Source organism: Elaeis guineensis, chromosome 11 (assembly GCF_000442705.2).
Source record: "Elaeis guineensis isolate ETL-2024a chromosome 11, EG11, whole genome shotgun sequence".
Lineage (NCBI taxonomy): Eukaryota > Viridiplantae > Streptophyta > Magnoliopsida > Arecales > Arecaceae > Elaeis > Elaeis guineensis.
The window spans coordinates 20,396,966-20,417,033 of record NC_026003.2 but is presented as its reverse complement, the minus strand read 5'-3'; the positions used below and the strand labels follow the sequence as shown (position 1 = coordinate 20,417,033).

Genomic DNA, 20,068 nt, shown 5'->3' with positions numbered 1-20,068 from the left:
AAGGAAGCTTGAAAATAAAATATTAAATGGAATCATATGCTTGTAGCATCAAAGAATCCAAAAGCTATAAAAATGCATTAAAAATGAGAGGATAAACAGAACCAGTTTCTTCTGGAATTAAATCAAAGAAATGGAATTAAAAGAACTAAAATAAGCATTAATATAAGCTTGGAAATAAACTGTAGAACAAGCATTAAAAACCAAACAGAGTTCAGCAACTAATGCAAAATCTGTCTAGTGGTTACTACCTGAGATGTAGTCTAAGATCAGGAATGAATATGACAAGATCATGGACTGTGAGAAATTCTACCAGAAGACATCTAGAGCTCACTGGCGAGACCACAAAACAAAAACTCCTAATAAATGTATGCTCAGAAAAAAAAAAGAAAAAAAAAAAAAAACAGAAAGCCAGGAACAAGAGAGTGATAAAAGACATCTGCTAGGAACATATTTGATTTTATCATGATCTTTTCTGGAATGGAACGAAAAGCTAGAGTATAAGTTAAGGGGTAGCTATCTCATGAAGCTAGTACATGATGCCTTTGGAACTGGAAGAGGTAGAAAGCATTAATTGTGAAATGAAATCTAGTAAAGCTCCTAGACGAGATGGTCTCAGTGCCCTATTAATCCAGAAAACATTGAAAACTGAGCAAGGTTAAGGTCTATGAATGATATAGAACTATTGATTTAACATTTTGATCCCTAAGGAGGTTAAGCATATCATTTTGACACAACCTCCTGAAACAAAATGCACTAACATGAGACATTCCCCTCTATAGGTAATACCTTAAAAACCTCCCTCTTGCAAGTGGATAACAGGGAAGCTTATCTTTTGCCAACCATCTTCTTTCACAAAGGCAGTGAGTAAATATGGTGAATATCTTATTAGCAAAAGAATGGCAAAGGACAGAGAAAGTAAATGATGGTGGACGTCTATGATACAGAAAGTAGAATTTGTGATTCATAATTTGAGTGGTATGGACTTTGGTCAAGCTTGGATTATGTGAAAGAACTTTCTGAATCTCCAACTTGATGAACCTTGTGGATTCTTTAAAACAAATTGAGTTGTGAGGCAAGGTGACCCACCATCTCCTTTGTAATTTAGAACTTGCTACGCCACCTCATTGATGGACAAAGTAGTTGCCAGGGAAGATAGTAAAGTGTGCATATTTAGGTCAAAGGCGCAATAAGCTATCTAATATTTGATGATGTACTGTTGGTCTTCATCGACGGTGACTCCAATTTGTGGAAATTTGAGGAATGCTTTGAATAAGTATTTGCTAAGTTGTCAATAGTTTATAATTATATTTGTAATGAGAAACTTACTATCCTGCATAATTCAGCAAATTTGATCTGAGAAGGCATGTGGAGGGTCCATAAAATGCTTGCAAATCTTCTTTACTTGAATAGAGTTGAAAAACATAAGCAACATCATTCGAACAAAAAATGCTCAATTACAATGGGAGAAAACACTAACAGCTTTTAATCCTGCAAATTACTTTAGCTGAAAATTCTTACTGCTACACATATTTGGAGTTTATCCTCCTAATGTCTGTTAGATTTAATATCTGTGTCAGCACCAGAGCACATTGAACTCTTCTCAATCCTTCAATCAAATAAGACACATACAAGGATATCAGAAGAAAGTCACAATTAGCAGGACATAAAAATAATTACAAAATAGAAGAAAGCAAAAAGGAAACAAAAGTCACCATCTTATCTGATGAGACGAAAAGATAAATTTTTGAGAAGGGTAATTTTAATATGAACCTTTCAATCTGCTCTTGAAGATCTTTGTATTTCGCTAAATCATCCTGATGGCTGCACCTTTCTTCTTGAAGCTCATTATCCAAAATTTCTGCTTTTTGTATGCAGCAGGACTACTTCAGCCTCTAATTCTTGTGTCCGTGATTCCAATGTCTTATAGGACTCAGCCATACATTTCAATTGTGTCTCAGACAAGCTGTTTGATTTCTGACTGGCAGTCAATAGTGATTTAAGCTCTGCCAGGCTTTCCTCCATTTCAACCAGCCGATGCTTTGTACGTTCCAGCATTTCATTACATCTAGCCAATTCCATCTCCATTTTCTCTTTCTCCAATTTCAGGCATTTAAATTCCTCCAGGGAGCACATCTTCAATGTGGCCTTTACTTCAAAGTCATGGCTAATGGGCCCTTCAATCTCAGGATCAGACAAAGAATGAGGTACAAGCGAACACACTCTTGATAAATTCTCTTTTGTCGATGCATGCTGAACCACTTTATTTTCTAGTAAAGTTACCTTGTCTATGCAATCAGAGCTATTGCTTTCTCCTTCATTGCACTGTTTGCCTGACATGTTAAAACTCATCTCACTGGTTTCACACAAAATGTGGGACAATCCAAGAATAAAATTGGTTATACTTATTTCATTACGTAGAACTTTGTTAACAGATGCAGAGAACTGCTCCATTCTCTCACTTAGTCCATGTTCTTCAGAAGTCTTGCCTTGAATTTCCATAGCATCTTTACCAAGAGAAATGACAAAATCATGAATATGAGAAATTGCATTCTTCAATACGGGACCTATGACATTGTTGCCATCACTACATGAATTATGATCTTGCTTTGAAGAAATCCCACTGTATGTAGTTTCACCCATGTCTTCATGGCAGCGATTTTGATCACAAGTAGCATCTGTGGAGTGAGTTTCTTCAATAAGACAACCAGAGTGCTGAGGCAACTCTTCCTGTACTTCCTGAACGATGTGTCTAATACCTTCCAAAAGCTTTTCCATATCAATGTCCAGGGCTCCAGATTCAAACATAGAAGCTATTCGTGACTGCAGTTTTGACAGTGGAGAATCAAACTTTCTTGTTACATGCTCCCCACCTAGTTGCTCCTTGCTAGGATATGCCAGATTTGTTGGTGGCACCAAGGCCAGTTGTTGCTCTTCACCACCCCCATTCTTTTGAACGTCAGCCACTGAAGTAGCTTCAGCATTTTCAATTTTCACCTTATCAGTCACATCATCTGAAATAGTGGCAGTGCCATTAGTCTCTGCTGATAAACATGCTAATCTCTCCATCTCTAAAAAGTCATCCATAAGTTTCAAATGATTTGAATTTTCTGCCTTGTTACTCTTGTCAACATCTTTTTTTCTTGAACTGTGAGAGCTCTGATACTAATGCTGTAGCCCAAGACTCAGAACAGCTTCCTTCCTCATCAACACCATCTTCAGACATGGAGGTCAGGCTCGGTGGGTTGCTTTCATGTTGGCTTAAGGTACCACTGAACTGGGTATAACTATTTGATTTTGAGGGGCTCTTTTGTTGGTTTGGAGCAAACATCTGCACTTCCAAGCTTCGAAGCTTGCTTGCTGTATTAGCACACATGTTTCTTGAAGCCTGTAGCTCACTATTTCGTTTTGACAAGGCCTCTTTTAGCATCTTTGTCTCTTCCTCCATTGCTAACAAACGTGCTGTAAGAAATTCATTCTCTTTCTTGAACTGCTGGATTTGTTCAAGGGAAAAGTCTGGAACCGGAGTTGATATATGATGTGGGCTGGAGTTTTTGGAAGGAGAGCGCCGTAATTTGTTTTCCCCACAGTCTCGACCTAAATTCTCAACTTCTAACTTCATTTGAGCTAATGCAGCAGGACCAGGCAACCTCTTTCGAACAAGACCGCGTAACCTTTGGCATTCTGCTTCTAATTTTGATATTTTCTTGACATCTTCTAAATGCTGCTTGTTTGCCACATCAGCAGATCTCATGCTCATGTTCCTCTCTTCATTGCGAATTTCCAGCTCCTTGGAGACAACATGAAGTTCATATTTTAAAGAACTTGTTTCTCTTTCAAATGATTGTATATTGTTCTTCAATACTTCAATGTCAGCATCAGCTTGAGATTTTTCATCACTAATCTTCATCAGCATAGCAGAACGTTCTTGAAGAGATCTCGAAAGTGCCATATTTTCAGCAGAAGCCCTTAAGAGCTCCTGATCAAAATCAACTATTTTTGCTTCCAGTTCAGCCTTGACCTTTTCCCATTGCCTAGTCTTTGCAAAAACTACATCGTGTAATTTTTGCTCGCTTTCTTCCTTCACATTCCGTATCTGTTTCATGCACTCCTTTAGAGCACCATCAAGATGTGATGCCCGTTCTTCAGCTGTAAGCTTTAACAGTGTTACAGACTCAAGTTGAATTTTCAGTGTTGCGGCTTCTGCTTCAGCTTTTTCCCAACCTAAAGCAAGGAAAAAACAGAAATCTCAGAAAAATCATTGTCATACAAATTAATAGTATTGTAATCATTCCCAGTTAACAAGCTTGCAAAACAAAAGGAGCTCCTGACAGCATTAAGAAATAAGAAATATTAAGAAATACTCCAAAATGTCTAAGAAATAATGTCAAGTGTTGAGATCTTACTCTAACAAAATTTACTAGTATCAAATTAAAAGATCTAACAGTAAGCACTGTTATACCTGATACTGCTTCTTCAGCAACTTTAGCATGCTGTTTTACCAAATTCTCCTTGGTGGTCATCTCTGATTGTGCTGAAGATAATTTTTCATTCAAGATAGTCACCTGCTCCTCCAGTTCACTGAGATGTGCATATTTCTCTACAGAAACTTGAACATAATTTACACTTCTTGTACGTTCCTGCCAACAAAGTGATTTGAGATACAAGAGCTAAGCCAACAACATTTAGAATAAATCAAATCAAGAAAATGGGACAACATAACAATAATAATGAAGAATAACATATAATCCGCTTATAAACAGCAAATAAGCTAATAAACATTAAATTAGGGAGAATATGAGGCAACAAGAAATAAATTATAAAACAGCAACAGCTTGTACCAGCTGACAATGAATAAATTAAAACAATTAGTCGACCTTTCACTCTGCCAGTCCATTATAGCAGAATTAAAAATACTTGAATTCCTGGAACTGAAAGATGAGCTATATGGTCATTTTTTATTTTCTATACAAATTAGCTTAAAATATATTGATAAAAAAATCTAGCATAAAGTGTATTTTTGATACTTTTGTTCTTAAAGCTTGCTGTATACAAGTCACTATGAAGAACATGACCTCAACATTTGGGTGCGACCTTCACTCTAAAGAGTGAAGAATTTTAGCTCTTAGCAATGTCCTTTGGGTATGTTGTAACTCTGTAAATGACAGATGAATTTAGCAGTATGGCGTTTGCCTTTGTACACAACATAAATATAAGGAAGTAAAGAGTCAGCCTTTGCCCCTACAAGATGGCTGCAATCTGAAAATGTGAACTTAAAAAATCATGGCTTTGCCTTTAGCTTTGACCTATGACCTAACTCTATAATAAGTGAATACTTGGAGTTCATGAACTTGCCTCCTGATACAGCCTTATATAATATCCGAAGACTCTGTTTATGGATGCCACGGGATAAGGGAGTGTAGGGAAATGGCCCTTGCAAAAGTTATGATCATGTCCACTACTATATTTCCATGGTGCCATTGGAATAGTATGTGGCTCCTTATTATTGACTCTTTTAAAAGTTTTAGTTATCTTTCTAGTACACGGTTGCTACCTAATTGGCCAAGAATCACACACCCTACTATTAGCATAAATTTTTAATATCAGCTTAGACTCACTTTTAAGGGATAAAAAATATAGTAATCCTTCAAATGGAAAGAAAACCCCTTCTTTTCAATGAAGAACTGCTGTTATTTCAGGATAAATATCAATGGTTATTTGGAATCCAAATTAGGTAAGCTATGCAAGAGACAGAGAGTTGTTGGTTTCTTTTCTTTTTTTTTTTGTTTTTCTTTGCAATGAGAATGAAAGGTGAGTATCTTTGACTTCTTTTTCACACATTATTTTAAATGCACTTGCTTTTGTGTTCTTACATTTTCTTCTAGTGAAACATGTGCTGTTAAAACTTAAAGCATCTTTACAAGCACTTCTTTCTAGAAAAATTCATTACAATATTATTGTTTTTTAACACTTGTGACCTGCAATATAATCATTATGTCCACTTATGGTTCCCTTTGTCATGCTTAGATATTAGTCAATCAATATGATCAAGTAGAAACTAAGAAAGAAATTTACTAGAATTATACTTATTTAATAAGTCCTTATATAAAAAAGACATATTTAGTATGTCTCTAAACTTAGTATATCTTTAAACATGATATGTACTTGCTTTTCAAGTATGTACTTCTTTCCTTATGTACTTGTTTCTCATCTATTTAAAGAGATGGGATCTTATTAATAAATTGAATTTTTTTTTAGCTTTTCCTTTCAATATGGTATCAGAACGGTTGCCGCACCCTCTCTACAACCCAAGCCCCTCCACCGCCCCTCCTTCCACAACAGGCCACAGTAGCCCTTCCTAGCTATAGCAGCCCTCACCGTAGCAGCCCACATCTAAACATGCTATGTACTTGCTTTTCAAGTATGTACTTTTTTCTTTATGTGCTTGTTTCTCATCTATTTAAAGAGATAGGATCTCATTAATAAATTGAATTCTTTTTGAGCCTTTACTTTCAATATAGTATCAGAACGGTTGCCGCACCCTCTCTACAACCCTAGCCCTCCACCACCCCTTCTTCCACAACAGGCCACAGCAGCCCTTCCTAGCTGTAGCAGCCCTCGCCGCAGTAGCCCACATCACAGCCCCTCTTCATCAGCAATCTTCAAAGCCCTAGCCACACTAAGGTTCCAAACCCTAGTGCCACCCATCTCCACCACCTCAAACCACCGCCGCCACCTCCTCCCTCACCACCACCTATCCACTGCCTCTCTTCTTAATCTCACCCTCTATTTCTTGATTTTCTCTCTATTTCTTGATCTTTTTCCTCTCTTCTCTTCTTCTATATGGTGTAGGTATCTTTCCTATGCCGTGTGAAAGTTATCTAGCTATCTTTCTGGCTATCTACTAATCACAGAAGTGGTACATTATCCGTGATTTCTTTGGCTGCCATGTAAAGATATCCTTTCTTCCCTCTTGTACTGTCTGATTGTTTCTGTCCTCCTCTCTGGTTGCTATGACATCTTTAAATCACGACAACAACTCTTAGTACCTCTGACTTCCGATTCTGACGTTACGATAAGGAATCTAACAATGACTACAGTAAAGCTCAATAGCACTAACTACCTCTTGTAGGACTAATCGTTCAAACTGTTTATTGATGCCCAACAAAAGGTGTAACACCTAACTAAAGATCCTTCAAATTTCAAAGATCCTACCTATGAGTCTATGAGGACTGGCTGGCTGGTAACTGTTGTACTATGTCATGGTTGTTGAATAGCACGAAGGAAAAGGTTGGTGCTAATGTCATATTCCTGAAGATGGCTAAACAAATCTGGGACACCCTCAAAGAGATGTTGTGATGAACAAGACCATCATAACACCATTCACTCCATCATCCGAGCAGTTAGCTGATATTTTGACTAAATCTCTATCTTTTGGTATTTTCGACTCTGTGTAATAAGCTCTGGGCATGTTTGATATATATTCTCCAACTTGAAAGTATTAAAATTATGCTTATTTAATAAGTCCTTATATAGAAAGAACATTTTTAGTATATCTCTAAATTTAGCATATCTCTGAATATAGTATGTACTTGCTTTCTAAATATGTACTTCTTTTCTTATGTACTTGTTTCTCATCTATTTGAAGAGATGAGATATCATTAATGAATTGAATTTCTTTTGAGCTTTTTCTTTCAACAAAATTCATGAGCATCAAACACAAGCTAACTAATTGTTCAACATCTTATTGTCATAAAGTTATTTGATGATGCATTCCCCTGCCCCTAACCAACCAACCCATCTTAAAAGGAAAACTATTGCTAAATTCCTATTCATGGACTATGTGTTTCAATATGGTGAAACTCGAAAGAGGTAAAGACTTGGAATCTATGGCCTTTGCCTTCACATAAAGCTTAACCTTAAAGGCATGAATACCTGGAGTTCTTGGTCATTGTCCTTCAATATAGCTTAACTGTAAAGAATCAAAAACATAAAACACACGGCTTTTGCCTTCAAGTGTGGGCTGGATTCTAAGAAATTGAAGAGCCAAACATACTCTAAATGAACTAACAACTTTTAAGTTTATAGCTCCCGACTTTATAATTGGCTTAAAAGACATAGGTTACACAACCTCCACGTTCATGGTTGGCCTAACACCACAGAAGAGTATACCCTGCCTCCATGGATGGCTTACCTTTAAGAACACAAGGGCTTAGAACATGATGGCCTCACTTTTTAGAGTCATCTGGAATTTAACAGAAGATGTAAAATGCCCTTAAGACCTTAAAACTTAGCATACAAACATCTTGTTATCAATTGACATCCATGTTTTCAAATTAGGGGAGTCAAATAAGATACACAAAATTGGAAAGTTAAACTAGTGTTGTCAATGATACATTTAAACTATTTGAAAACATGGTAAACTAATCCATCCTTCGCTTTAATTAGGGACCTAAAAATTCATCTTGAAATGTTCATCCATATTATACCTTGGTGATCCAAAATGGAACAACTACTAACTTGACTGCATGACCCCTAAGTAGTGACCCTGTTCATAGAGAAAAGTAGCTTCAGTTCTTGAAGGCCAAATTGAAGTTAGAACTTTAGCCTAAGTTTAATTCTATGACCTACCTCACTTAGATAGTCAAACTAGATCTGGTTAGTCCTTTAGGCCCAAATAAGAAAATCATCCTAGTCCACCAACACTAGCTGGATCAAGGACATTCAAGTCCTAAGCCAGCCAGATTGGAGCATCAGATCCCTAAGCTTGGAATATTCTGCTGCCTAATTTAACATGTTTGATTTCTGTTCAGATCAAATTGAGAGCCACACTAAATGTAAATTATTTTTTCCACCCACATAAATTGGGGATATTCCCATGGTTATGACATGTACTTTTGAGCTATTAAAGCATTGTGAATTCTTTTTAAATATGGTCATATGTTGTAAAAACTTAATTGAGATTTCTTGGAAGTACTCAGATTGTAGGAGTCACTAAAAGCATCATGTTGAGTTCGTTTGAAGCCACAGAACCACATAAATAAAAATCATCCTCCCATAGATTGATTTGACAAGGTCAACTCAAAATCATGTTGTAAGGGTTCTACGAGTGAAAAAAAAAAGAATTTAAGTTCTACAAGAGAAAAAAAAAAAAAGATTAAGCATTTATCAGCCACAAAGTGAAATGGCTTCTATTTAAATTTTCTTAGCAATCCTCATTTAGGACCCTTTTGGTTCGTTAGAAGAATTTTTCTTCTATGAAGTGTTATTCCTGAGAATATGATGCCCGCGAAAGTGGTTTTGGTCATGTTTGGTTAATCATGGAAAAGTAGCTTATTCTAGAGTAGCTTATGTTTAGTTAAGCATCTACTTTATTAGGAAAGCTATATAAGATACCTATTATATCCTTAATACAAAGAAAAAACTTATCCTATTTTACACATTACCATTGTTTGAAAATAAGAAATTATGATGGTTAAGGGAATTTTTTGCTGTAGATCATAGTGGAGGAGAGTTTGAGGCATTGTTATGGAGAGAATGTTCATTTCAGTCATACATCTTTCAATGGCTTAAAGGATATTTATGGAAAAAAAAAAGTCTCTAATTCCCATCCCATGGGAAAGCCAAAATCCATGTTTTACATGGTTTTTCTTTCCCAAGGAACATATGAATTTTATTCTCATGGGAACACATTTTTCCAATTTCTCTCCTCTGAAACCAAACAAGAGGGATTTTTTTCACTTCCTATTGACCACAATTTGCCCCCTCCACTTCTTGCGAACCAAACAAGTCCTTAGAATATGGCATGCAAAAGATGGGTCACTATAAAGAAGCATCTGTATGACGGCCAGCTAAGAATGAACCAAGGCGATGGTTTCACGGTATAAGCATAAATAAAGATTGAGGATGCATGACCATGAAAGCATGATCACACATATGGAGAAACATCAATGCAGATGATCAGAAAGACCTAAGAAGTCATCAAACCATAGATTATCCAACAAGGAAAGAACATCTATGAGTATAATTCGAGGATGCACAACCATGAAAAGGTACAATGGTAGAGTGAGTTCACAATTGCACTAGACTAGAATAAAGAGATGCCATATTTTAATTAAAGCAACATTGACAAAAGTAGAAACCACTATTGAGGCAACCTAATGAGTTGCAAAAGATTTTGTCCAGCTTTGAAAGAAAAACTTCAGGACAACACAAATAGCCACAATAACTTTTGCAATGGTAATCGCAAACTACTAAACAACAAGCTAACAAGTCTGGAGATGAAGGCGACAAACATGGTGACATAGTGAACGAAGTTGATTAACAGCAAAGTGAGTTAGCTGGCAGTCTCAATTAGTGGCACAAGGACTAAGGATTTTAGTAAAAGTCAGCCCCTTGGTATGGCACTGTATTGACATATGGTACATGCCTTACCTTTGCAGTGCCAGCACCAATACATCAGTGCACTATCACATCTGTCCATACCCAAAAAGTAAGGTACCAGTTTAGGTACTAGTACCAATATTTCAACCCTTCTGCAAGACAAACTATTTTGAAAGGTATGAGTGAGCAATATGGTGTTGCAAGTTGACATACCAAGAATTTATAAGCAGGCAATGCTAACTCGATATTAAACTCTAATCACTGCCATACATGATGAAGAAAGTGGTTGAGTTACATGGTAATAATCTCAAGATGCTTCAACATGTCTAAAGACCACCAAGGCATGAGTTTAATGTTCAAGTTGTCAAACTATCCCATCAATAATGATGGAGGCTTGTTACTTATAACATCAAATGCATTGTAAGTCAGGATAAAGAAGTGAAAAAAAAAGGACATAAGATGAGAAAGAGAGAGAGAGAGAGCACTAAAAGTAGGCCACTAAGACATTTTTTTTAAAAAAAAAAAAAGCCAGAGGCCAATATTTAAGGGTCCATAATTATAAAAAAAAAAAAAATCTCTATGTCAAGTTATAAATGAGTGCAACAAGGGACAAAAACAAATAAAAAATTAACCTGTTATAAGGAGGAAACTTGATTACAAAGCCAGATATCTCTGAAAGTTGATATATATGTGTGTGTGTGTGCGCGTGCGCATGCATGGGTGTGCACAAAAAAATAGAAAAAACAACATGCAGAAAAAAGGGACAAAAAGAAATTTCAACTCAAATTGAAGTCAGAGCTGACAAACAGCCAAAAACAACATGCACTATGAATAAACAGTAAATTTAATCACATTAGCAAAACATAGAAGGCCTGATTCCTTAGCCATTCAAATTTTGCACCAAAAGTTTTCCCTTTGGCCACCTAAAGAGGAAATATCAAAACAAATATCTACAAAGAACATAACCATGATTACTACATGTCTTATGAATGTTGACACCCTTGAAGCCCCCTTATAGAGTGATCCAACATCGCTAATGTTTACAACTTCCAAATTAACCAAACACTCATGCCCCTTAAATTATTGGCCAAAAAAACACAATGTTAATACATAAATGCTTCAAAACGTTGTTATCTTTCAAACTAAATGTGGCTTTCTACTGCAAAGAGTCACTACTGTTACTTTATTGCTTTCTTCATAAGAAGCAAAAGCAAAAGAAAAGAATGACAATAACTAAGAATCTTTACAGTTTTCCTTGAGGAAAGAAAGGAGAGAAGGGGTTTACGAGATGAAGGGGTGAAGATGAGAAAAATGATGACAATGCTTCATTCATTGATTGCTTGCCCCTATTGCTTCATATGAAACTTATTTGGATTTTGAACACTGACAAAGTGCTAAATTGAATAACAAAAAATGTTAAGTCACAACTATGAGCAGTCTATTGCATATAAAAGGTTTATCTCATGCACATGAGATCAAGATCAATATACTGAATATTTTGCAGTATCAGTGATATGCAGGTGAAAATCTCGATAAGTTAACTTGTATTGTCACATGGTCTTTATTGAAGATACGTGAAATGTGTTACTGCCAGCAGTAAGCATCTCTGTTAGATTGAAATCTGTTCTGTTAATGTACAAGATGACCACCATAACTCATTGAGACTAGAAGGCGGTATAAAAGATGTAACATATTCAACAACTCCATCTGCTTTTGAAGTCTAAAGTAAGACTTGACTCCTACTTAATGGTATGGGCCTAGGTGCAGCCAAGTTATACATGAATAGCCCAGGCTTACTTAAGTGGAACATTGGCTCATTCAACCTCATATGACCAGAAAATGAGCCACGCTCAATGCAAATGCCATATTGGGGTTGCATTCCCTAGAAATCACAATCAGATGTGGTCAAAAGCATCAGAACCCACCTCTTACAATCATGTCAAGGTTTGACTCATCAAATTAGATTACCAGAGTTCTTGGAACCCAAGGTATTATTCATTGTTAAATACTTTATAGTATTCTTGGGAATAATTGGAATGAAAAGATTTCATATTACATGGAATTTTTCAGGTAATAATTAATGCCCAATCAAAAGTTAATTTCCAACATGATATCCATCAATGCACATGTCTTCTATTAGCATATTTTGATTATACAGAATACCCTAACCTGGATGTTGGTTGCTGTCTTCAAGTAATCTTGAAAAGAGAGGGTGTCATAATTTTGTGTCTGGGACCCTAATGTTGCATGTATATTGGCTACAGTTTGAATGGTATCAGTTAATATGTCCCAGAACCATAGAAATCCATATACCACTAAACTTATCTCAAGCCACTCTTGAGGACCCCAACTTCGTAAATTAAGGTCAAGCTATTCTGAAACCATAGGTAAGAAGAACTGATGTTCCTGCAATATCAAGCATAAATAAGTGACCCAAGAATAAGTGGAGTACTTTCAGCTTTCCAACTTCTTTATGGGTGGTACAGTCTTTCACCTGATATTAAAAGAGAACTTAATAGACTAGAAGCCCATCCCAACCTTCCCAAAGTCTGAGGAAACCTTTAGCCTCTCTAACTACAGGTCTATCCACAAAAGACATTTTAAGAGATACTCCAGGAAACAGCCTTATAAGCCTTATCTTATTATAGCTTCCAACCATTCAACTATGATGATAAGACCCTACTGCATTCTTTGTATTTTTAACTATTATTTGGGAGTTGCAAATGGAGCTTCAAGCTGATGAGGACCTTTATTTAAAGCCCCTTGGTGCACTTAGAAAGGCTTGTGGTGTCCAGTTTGTTTGGTTCAATTATCGCATTGTCATAATAGATTTGATTCTCTCTTAAAAGACTTATTTATCCAAAGCAGCCACAGCTGCCTCTACAACCCATCATTAGTGTAAATTACTTGAATTGTTATCTCACTATTTCAATTTCAACTTCATCTTACCCAACCTCATTAACATTTCTACGCCAATTAAAAAGACTATTATGAGCAAAACAACTTTTAACAGCATATAATTTGACTACTAGATACGAATATAACTATGAGTTCTCATGAGCATATCGGATACCAGAGAACTTTAGTATCCGACATTTTTCTCTTTATCATATCTTTCTCTTTATGCAAAAATAATACTACTAGTATCAAGCCACAATAATATCAACATTCAGTATATCATAATATGAATTGGCATCTAATATGCTTTTAAGTTGTTATTTTTTTAAAGATTCAAACTTTACAATAAGCTTGTATCATGCAGGATGGTACATACAGTCCTACAAGCAAAAAGCGCTTCCACAAATTTCAGCCAAAACTGCATTTTCAGTCAAATCTACATACAAAAACAACTAGCATTACTTTGGCCCCCAGAAGTACATTATGTTGAGCTTGCATCGTAAAAGGTGGTCAATATGGTTTAAGTAGCAAAGGAAACCTTAACACCGTGTCCGCCAAAACTACAAATTTGGTTTAACTTACATCCCAGACCATGGACCTTGTTATGCCCCCAAAAGCCAGAGTAGAATGAGCTTGCATTGTGACAGATGGTCCATATGGCTAACTTGCCAAGATAGCTTTCGCAAAAATAAGATGCACAAAAGGACCCCTTGTCCTCATTGTCTAGAGTTTGTCAGGGTGAATAATTGCAAATTGTTAAACTGTTTTAAATGACCCACCACCAGTTATGAGCATTTATAATGAACCAACCATCAATGGCCTGAGCACATCATCATCATGATGAAGGGAAAGCAATCCATCGGTATATTGAACCAAAGCATTAGAAACTGAGTCCAACTAATAGAATGATAAGATATGTGCATATTATCTTAAAAAGTGTTGAGCTTGAATCCACAAAATCAGGTAAACCAGAATGTTGGAGAGCAACAGATGAAAACTAAAATCAGTTTAACAAATCCGCTACATAGTTAGGATTGGTTTTCCACAGAGTTTTGATTATAATCTTGTATTTCTTGAGAAGTGCATGCATAATCAGAAATCATGTCTGGATTACATAGTTTTGATGGTTTTATCTTCACTTCATTCGCATAATGTTAAACTGCTCTGCTTTTCACTTCATTGACATCCTGTTATTGTTGCATTTTGTTCTTAAATTGGTTATACCTGCAGAATTAACTACTAACTGCAGAAAGTAAAAATTGGGGGAAAAGGCAAACCTGATCTTCTTGATTGCCAACTGGATGAGGTGAAGAAGTGCTAGTCGAATCTGTTGTAGTTGTCGTTTTCTCAGATGATTTCTTCTTCCAAGGCCAACTTCGCCGTTCCATTTTCAGCTAATGTAGCCTATAAAATGCTTTAAAAATCAAAACTCTTATGATTATGAGCATCAGCTGAATAAAATAAATGAAGACTAAAACGGGCAATCAAAAGAGTCGAAGCAATTGGTGATGGCAGTGAAGCTGCAGATTTTTTTAAATGGGGAGGAAACAAGAAAACTCCAGCTATAAATTACTTCCAAGGACAGAAACAAAGAGAACCATGACTGTTGGCACCAGAAGTTTTGGAAATAAATATTTATATCCCCTTTTTTACCGTAATCCGAAAGGATTTATACGGTGTTTGTGAAGATATTGGTCATCAAATATGAACAAGAAAATCAAGAAGTGTGAAGCTGCAGTATCTAAATTTGGCAGAAACAAGAGAATTATAAAAATTTGGCAAAAGAAAATGAATACCATATATGGGTTGAGAACCTCCAATTTCGATAAAATTTTGAAATTCACTGAGCATTACTTAGAAAAATGAATCATACACCAAAACTGACATTGTTAAACATTCATCCCAAGTAATTTTCTATTTTGTGTAACCCAGTAAGCTGGCATAACAAGAGATCAATAAATTAATCAAGTTAAAATATTTATCAAAAACAAATGAAGATTACAAGCAGTAAAGAAGTGCCGACGAAAAGTAAACATGGTGAAAGGTAGTTGCAAATCTTTAAGACGAGTGGGGCAAGGAGTTAAGTCTTGCTTAAGTCATTAGTGATTACAGACTGTTGCCAGAAACTATCCCTTGCCCTGTCCACTATCGTTAGTACCCACCTGAAAGAAGAGCTCTTCTAAAGCAGTAGCTGTTCACCAGATTAAAATCGTACTTCTACCGTAACATTTCTTTACCTGCTACGACCTGAGCAAAATTTGGCAGTGGAAGAATAAACAAAGTTTCCATAATCCCGAATAACAAATCAAAAGCAAAGTTGGAAGCAAACTTGAATCAAAAGAAACAAAAATGGAAATTCTAAGAAGGAAAAATCCTTCAAACAGATCAAACGAATCAATTGTTGGGCATTGCCGAAAACTTCATGGAAGCATCGGATCGATGCCTTCGTTGCTTGATCGAGAAAAAACCAAACGGATCGAAAAAGTAGTAAAGAAAGGGGATTTCTTCTGCAACTATTTAAGATCTCCACAATGTGAAGCATCGATCAACTAGGACCAAAAATCCAAGCGAACCTCACCATATCAATGAGCCAAAAATGAACAAAAGTATCAGCCAAAACAATGATGTCCCCAGAAAAATCTGTGCAAGAACCATCTGAATTTTCTTAAAAGCAGTTATCTTTTCATCGTCAACACGACCCGGTAAAGAGTCCCAGCTTGGAAAAAAAAAAAAAAAACCAAAAAAAAAAGGTCTAATCCAGAAACTCTCATCCACCGAAATCCCTCCAAAAAGCCAATAATTTTCCTGTCTGAAGAACCTATTAAAATCGCCTCATTCAGCACATACAAGGAGAGAAGAGAAAAGGATCGAATAGGTTGAAAGACTCCCCAGATAGAAAGAAGGAAGAAGGGAGAAGAGCACATGGTGGCTTACCGGATAAATGTAAGTAAAAAGAAATGGGAGTTTTTGGAGCAGATCTGGCAAGTGGAATCGTAAACCTCTCGGGAGAAAAACTAGCTCGTTGCTATTTTTTAAATTTTTTCCCCTGTTTTCTCTTTAATTTCGATCTTCCCTGGTGATAAGGTGGGAGATATGGAAAGAATGAGAAGGACGTGGTTGTTACTCGTCCTTCGCTGCTCCTCTCTCTTTTATCCTTTCCTTCTCTCTCTCTCTCTCCTTCTTCTTCTTCTTCTAAAATCCGCAGTCTACTTCGGGCCGAGAGAAGAACAGAGAAAGGTGGGTGGAGAGATAAAAAAAACAGAGAAAGAAGGGAGCAAGCAAGGAGAGCTAAAGGGCGTGGCGTTTCTCGGTAAAAATATTCGCGTTAGGTGCCACTTAAAAGCAAGACGTTGGAAAGGACCAAAAGATGCCCGCTTTGTTCCCTTCTCTTTTCAAATCCTCCCCTCTTTTTCCGCCCCTTGACACGTATTATCCACTTTAACCCATTCTTATAAAATAATTATTCTATTTTAAACAGTCTCAACAAATACGAGGTTTTTTTATAAAAAAATGGAAAAGAATAAGAAGGATAAAGATGGCTCACCGGAGGGGCGTTCACGAATTGGACGGCAGTGATTGACGCCGCCTGGAATAGAATCTACGGCTCCGTCAGTCGGTTGCTACGGCTTTTTTCGCTGCCTGCTGTTTTTTATTTTTGTCACCGAGTGGCTTTTCACGTACGCCGTCGGTCAACCTTGCTGACGTCTCCTGATGCATCATCCACAAACGATTCCATCATCGTGCACCGTCTGATCGGTGGCCACCTGTTTCCACGGGGCTGACGTTGGCAGTCGTGGGCCCATCGGAAAGATAGCCCATCCACGGGACGGTCGACAATGACCGTCCGATCGAGCGCGGGAAAAACCCTCCGCTTCTATTTCTCATTCCGTATGATTAAAGCTGGTGGCCCACCTTTTTTTTTAAATATATTTCGTCGGTATAAAGCGAAAAGACAGTCTTTTATAAATTAAAATCTATACCAGATACAGCCAATACCTTTTTTACCTGCTAGGATGTCACCGCACGTGAATCCTGGTGCCTCGAGATTCGTGAACGGCAGGGGACTGGGGACGTGCTCTCTCTTTGGCGTCTAGCCGAGGGGACAGCCGTTGGATTGTGGGGATCCAAGCGTTACTGTTGTCGTTTTTTTGGGCTCCATTTTTCACCGATGCCGGGGTAAAATCCATTCACCGCGGGCATTCGGACCGTTTCCAGCAGGAGAAACCCAAAACAAGAGGAACCAAACGAGGGGCTGCCGCGTGGGGGCAGCGGCAGAACCCGATGCGTGGGGGGTTTACCGTCAAGACAAAAGAGAAGGGCATGCGTGTCTCGCAAACTTCCAACCCCGTTGGGTCCGACGCCCCCAGGCTCCTCGTTAAAATGACCTGAATACCTTCACTTATGTTGGGGGAAAAAATAATAAAAAATTTATTTTTTAAAAATAATTATAGTAACACCAACTTAATTTTAATATAATTTTATTTATATTTTTATATTTTAAAAAATAACAAACTAACTCTTTTACTTATCAATATATTCAATACGATCCAACTATTCATTTTACTAATAAATAAATTTAATTTTTTTTTATAGATAAAAATACCCCTCACTCATAAGTAGACTTGAAAGAGAAAAAGGATAAGAAGGAGAAGTTTAAGAAGAAAGAGAGAAAAAAAAAAAAGAAGGATCACTGACAAGAAATAAATTGAAGCAGGAGAAGGATGACAGGAAGGAAAAAAAAATAGAAAAAAAAAAGAGATAAGAAAAGTTGATTACCGATGAGAAGGGATAGAGGCAGAAGGGGCCATCATATAGGGGAATAGTTTATGCACCGCTTAGAAGAGAAAAAATGGACGAAAAAAAATGAAGGAGATAGAGGGATGGATGGAGGTGGAAGGAGAGCCGCCATGGAGGAGAAAAAATAGGTGAGGAAGAAGAGAAAGGGGAATGATGGATTGTCGATAAGAAAAAATGGATGCAGAGGGGTTATCTTAGAGAGATAGGGCTCATGGGTGGATTTAGATAAAGAAAAGAACGATGAGGAGGAGAAATAGAATGAGAAATGGATAGGAAGGGGAGGAAGAGAAATAAGCCATCAGAAAAAAATAGGTTGAAGGAGGACAAGGAGAACAAGATAATGAGGAGGAAGAAAGAGGAAGAAGATAAAAAAAGACAGAGATAGAGAGAGCTATCATGGAGGGGATGATTTATAGATGGTTTGGAGGAGAAAGAGGATGAGAAGGAAGGAAGGAGATGGAGGAACGGGTAGAGGTGGAGAGAGCCCTCATGGAGAAGGAAAAATGACTGTAAAGGAAGAAGAGAAGAAAGAGAAGGAGGAAGAAAGAGGAATATCCAATCGAAGATGAGAAAGAAAGGAGGAGAGAGATGGGAGATAGAGATAAGAATATTTTTATTGTTTTATAAAATTCTGTTAATGGAGATGGATGGCTGTATCACATTGAAATATATCGAAAATTGGAATGGTCAGTTTGATATTTTTTAAAGTATAGAATATGCAAATGAATTGTATAAAATTAAAGGGATGTTCCCATATTTTTTTTTTCAATAAGAACGCCATAAAGTTCTAGTTGATATAACTATATTTGATTGTATTATTAAAGTAATATTAATTATGTCCCCGTTATTCACTGCTTTTCTTGAAATTTAAAACGAAGGTATGCCCAAAACCTCCCCTTGCAGTAGTCTATATTATGGCCAATCTGGCTGCAAAAAGTAACTTATAGCAGTCTTAGCACTGAAAAAGGTTTAATTGATCCCCCTATGCAGGGTTATATATCTAAGTGTCTAACTATATGAATGTTTTTTTTTGGGGGGGACCGTCCAACCAGGGGAACCAGCAAAAGTCATTTGGAGGGTCTAATCGCTGGGCCAAGCCAGTGCCTCGCTTTATATTATTTTTTTCATTTAAACGGGTCGTATTCCATTAATCAATGAGTTATTGATGTTAATCAAAGATCAAATAGATTAATTTAATCTTATAATAATAATTTTGTGGTGTCCGCTGTCTGATTTTTTTAGATGTCCGGTGGGGATTGAGTTTCCACCCCAACAAACAAGTCAGGATGCAGTCCATGGCGGTGCCAATCAAAGTGCGATGCCATGAGAAGATATTTGTTAGATCAGATCCACCAATCTAGCGGTGGACCAATTCAATCATGAATCATTATGTACAAAGATGGTGATGAACTAATCCAATCATGAACCAACACATAGGAAGCAATCCAAAAAGAAACACAAGAACATATAGAGCTGGCGTGTTTTTGCATGTTGATTCATAGTTGGACAGATCCACTAACTCAGCAATTGTTGTGATTCAATAAAAAAATTTTACTCAGTTATCAGCAATCTCATCTTCACCAAAAAAAAAAAAAAAATACCAGCAATCTCAGTGGTCAAAATGTGTAGGCTAGTTTTTCTCCATCTATTTTGATCAGAGATGTCAGAAAACAAGCTCAATCATTGAATAACTTGTCCAACATAATGGGTCCAATGATCCACTATCGTCGCTAATTGCACGGTTCCCAGGGTACGGAGGTGTGTGGGATATCTTGGCACGGCCTGGCTACCGGATCCAGCACTGTTCATACCGTGCAATTTTTTGTGTTCTGTTTTAAATTTAAAAAACTACAGTGATGATGGTATAACCAGGACGGAGACTTGGATCTCTTCATAAGTGAACAGGATGCAGACTAGTTAGAATGAAATCATATGATGTCGTACCTCAATTTGGTTCAAGAGGTTTGCATAACGGTTATTATGATATTAATAG

The 20,068-nt window shown here is 36.9% G+C and overlaps 1 protein-coding gene across 1 annotated transcript in view; it reads right to left on the bottom strand.

Moving 5' to 3' along the window:
- Positions 1-15,529, bottom strand: part of LOC105035115 (filament-like plant protein 4) — a 21,761-nt gene extending 6,232 nt beyond the window's left edge. Inside the window, 5 exon segments of the mRNA XM_073246008.1 lie at positions 2,281-3,136; positions 3,138-4,221; positions 4,460-4,637; positions 14,556-14,682; positions 15,441-15,529. Of these exon segments, the coding sequence (XP_073102109.1) occupies positions 2,281-3,136; positions 3,138-4,221; positions 4,460-4,637; positions 14,556-14,666 (2,229 nt within the window). The 5' untranslated portion in view covers positions 14,667-14,682; positions 15,441-15,529.
- Positions 15,530-20,068: the final 4,539 nt, after the last annotated feature.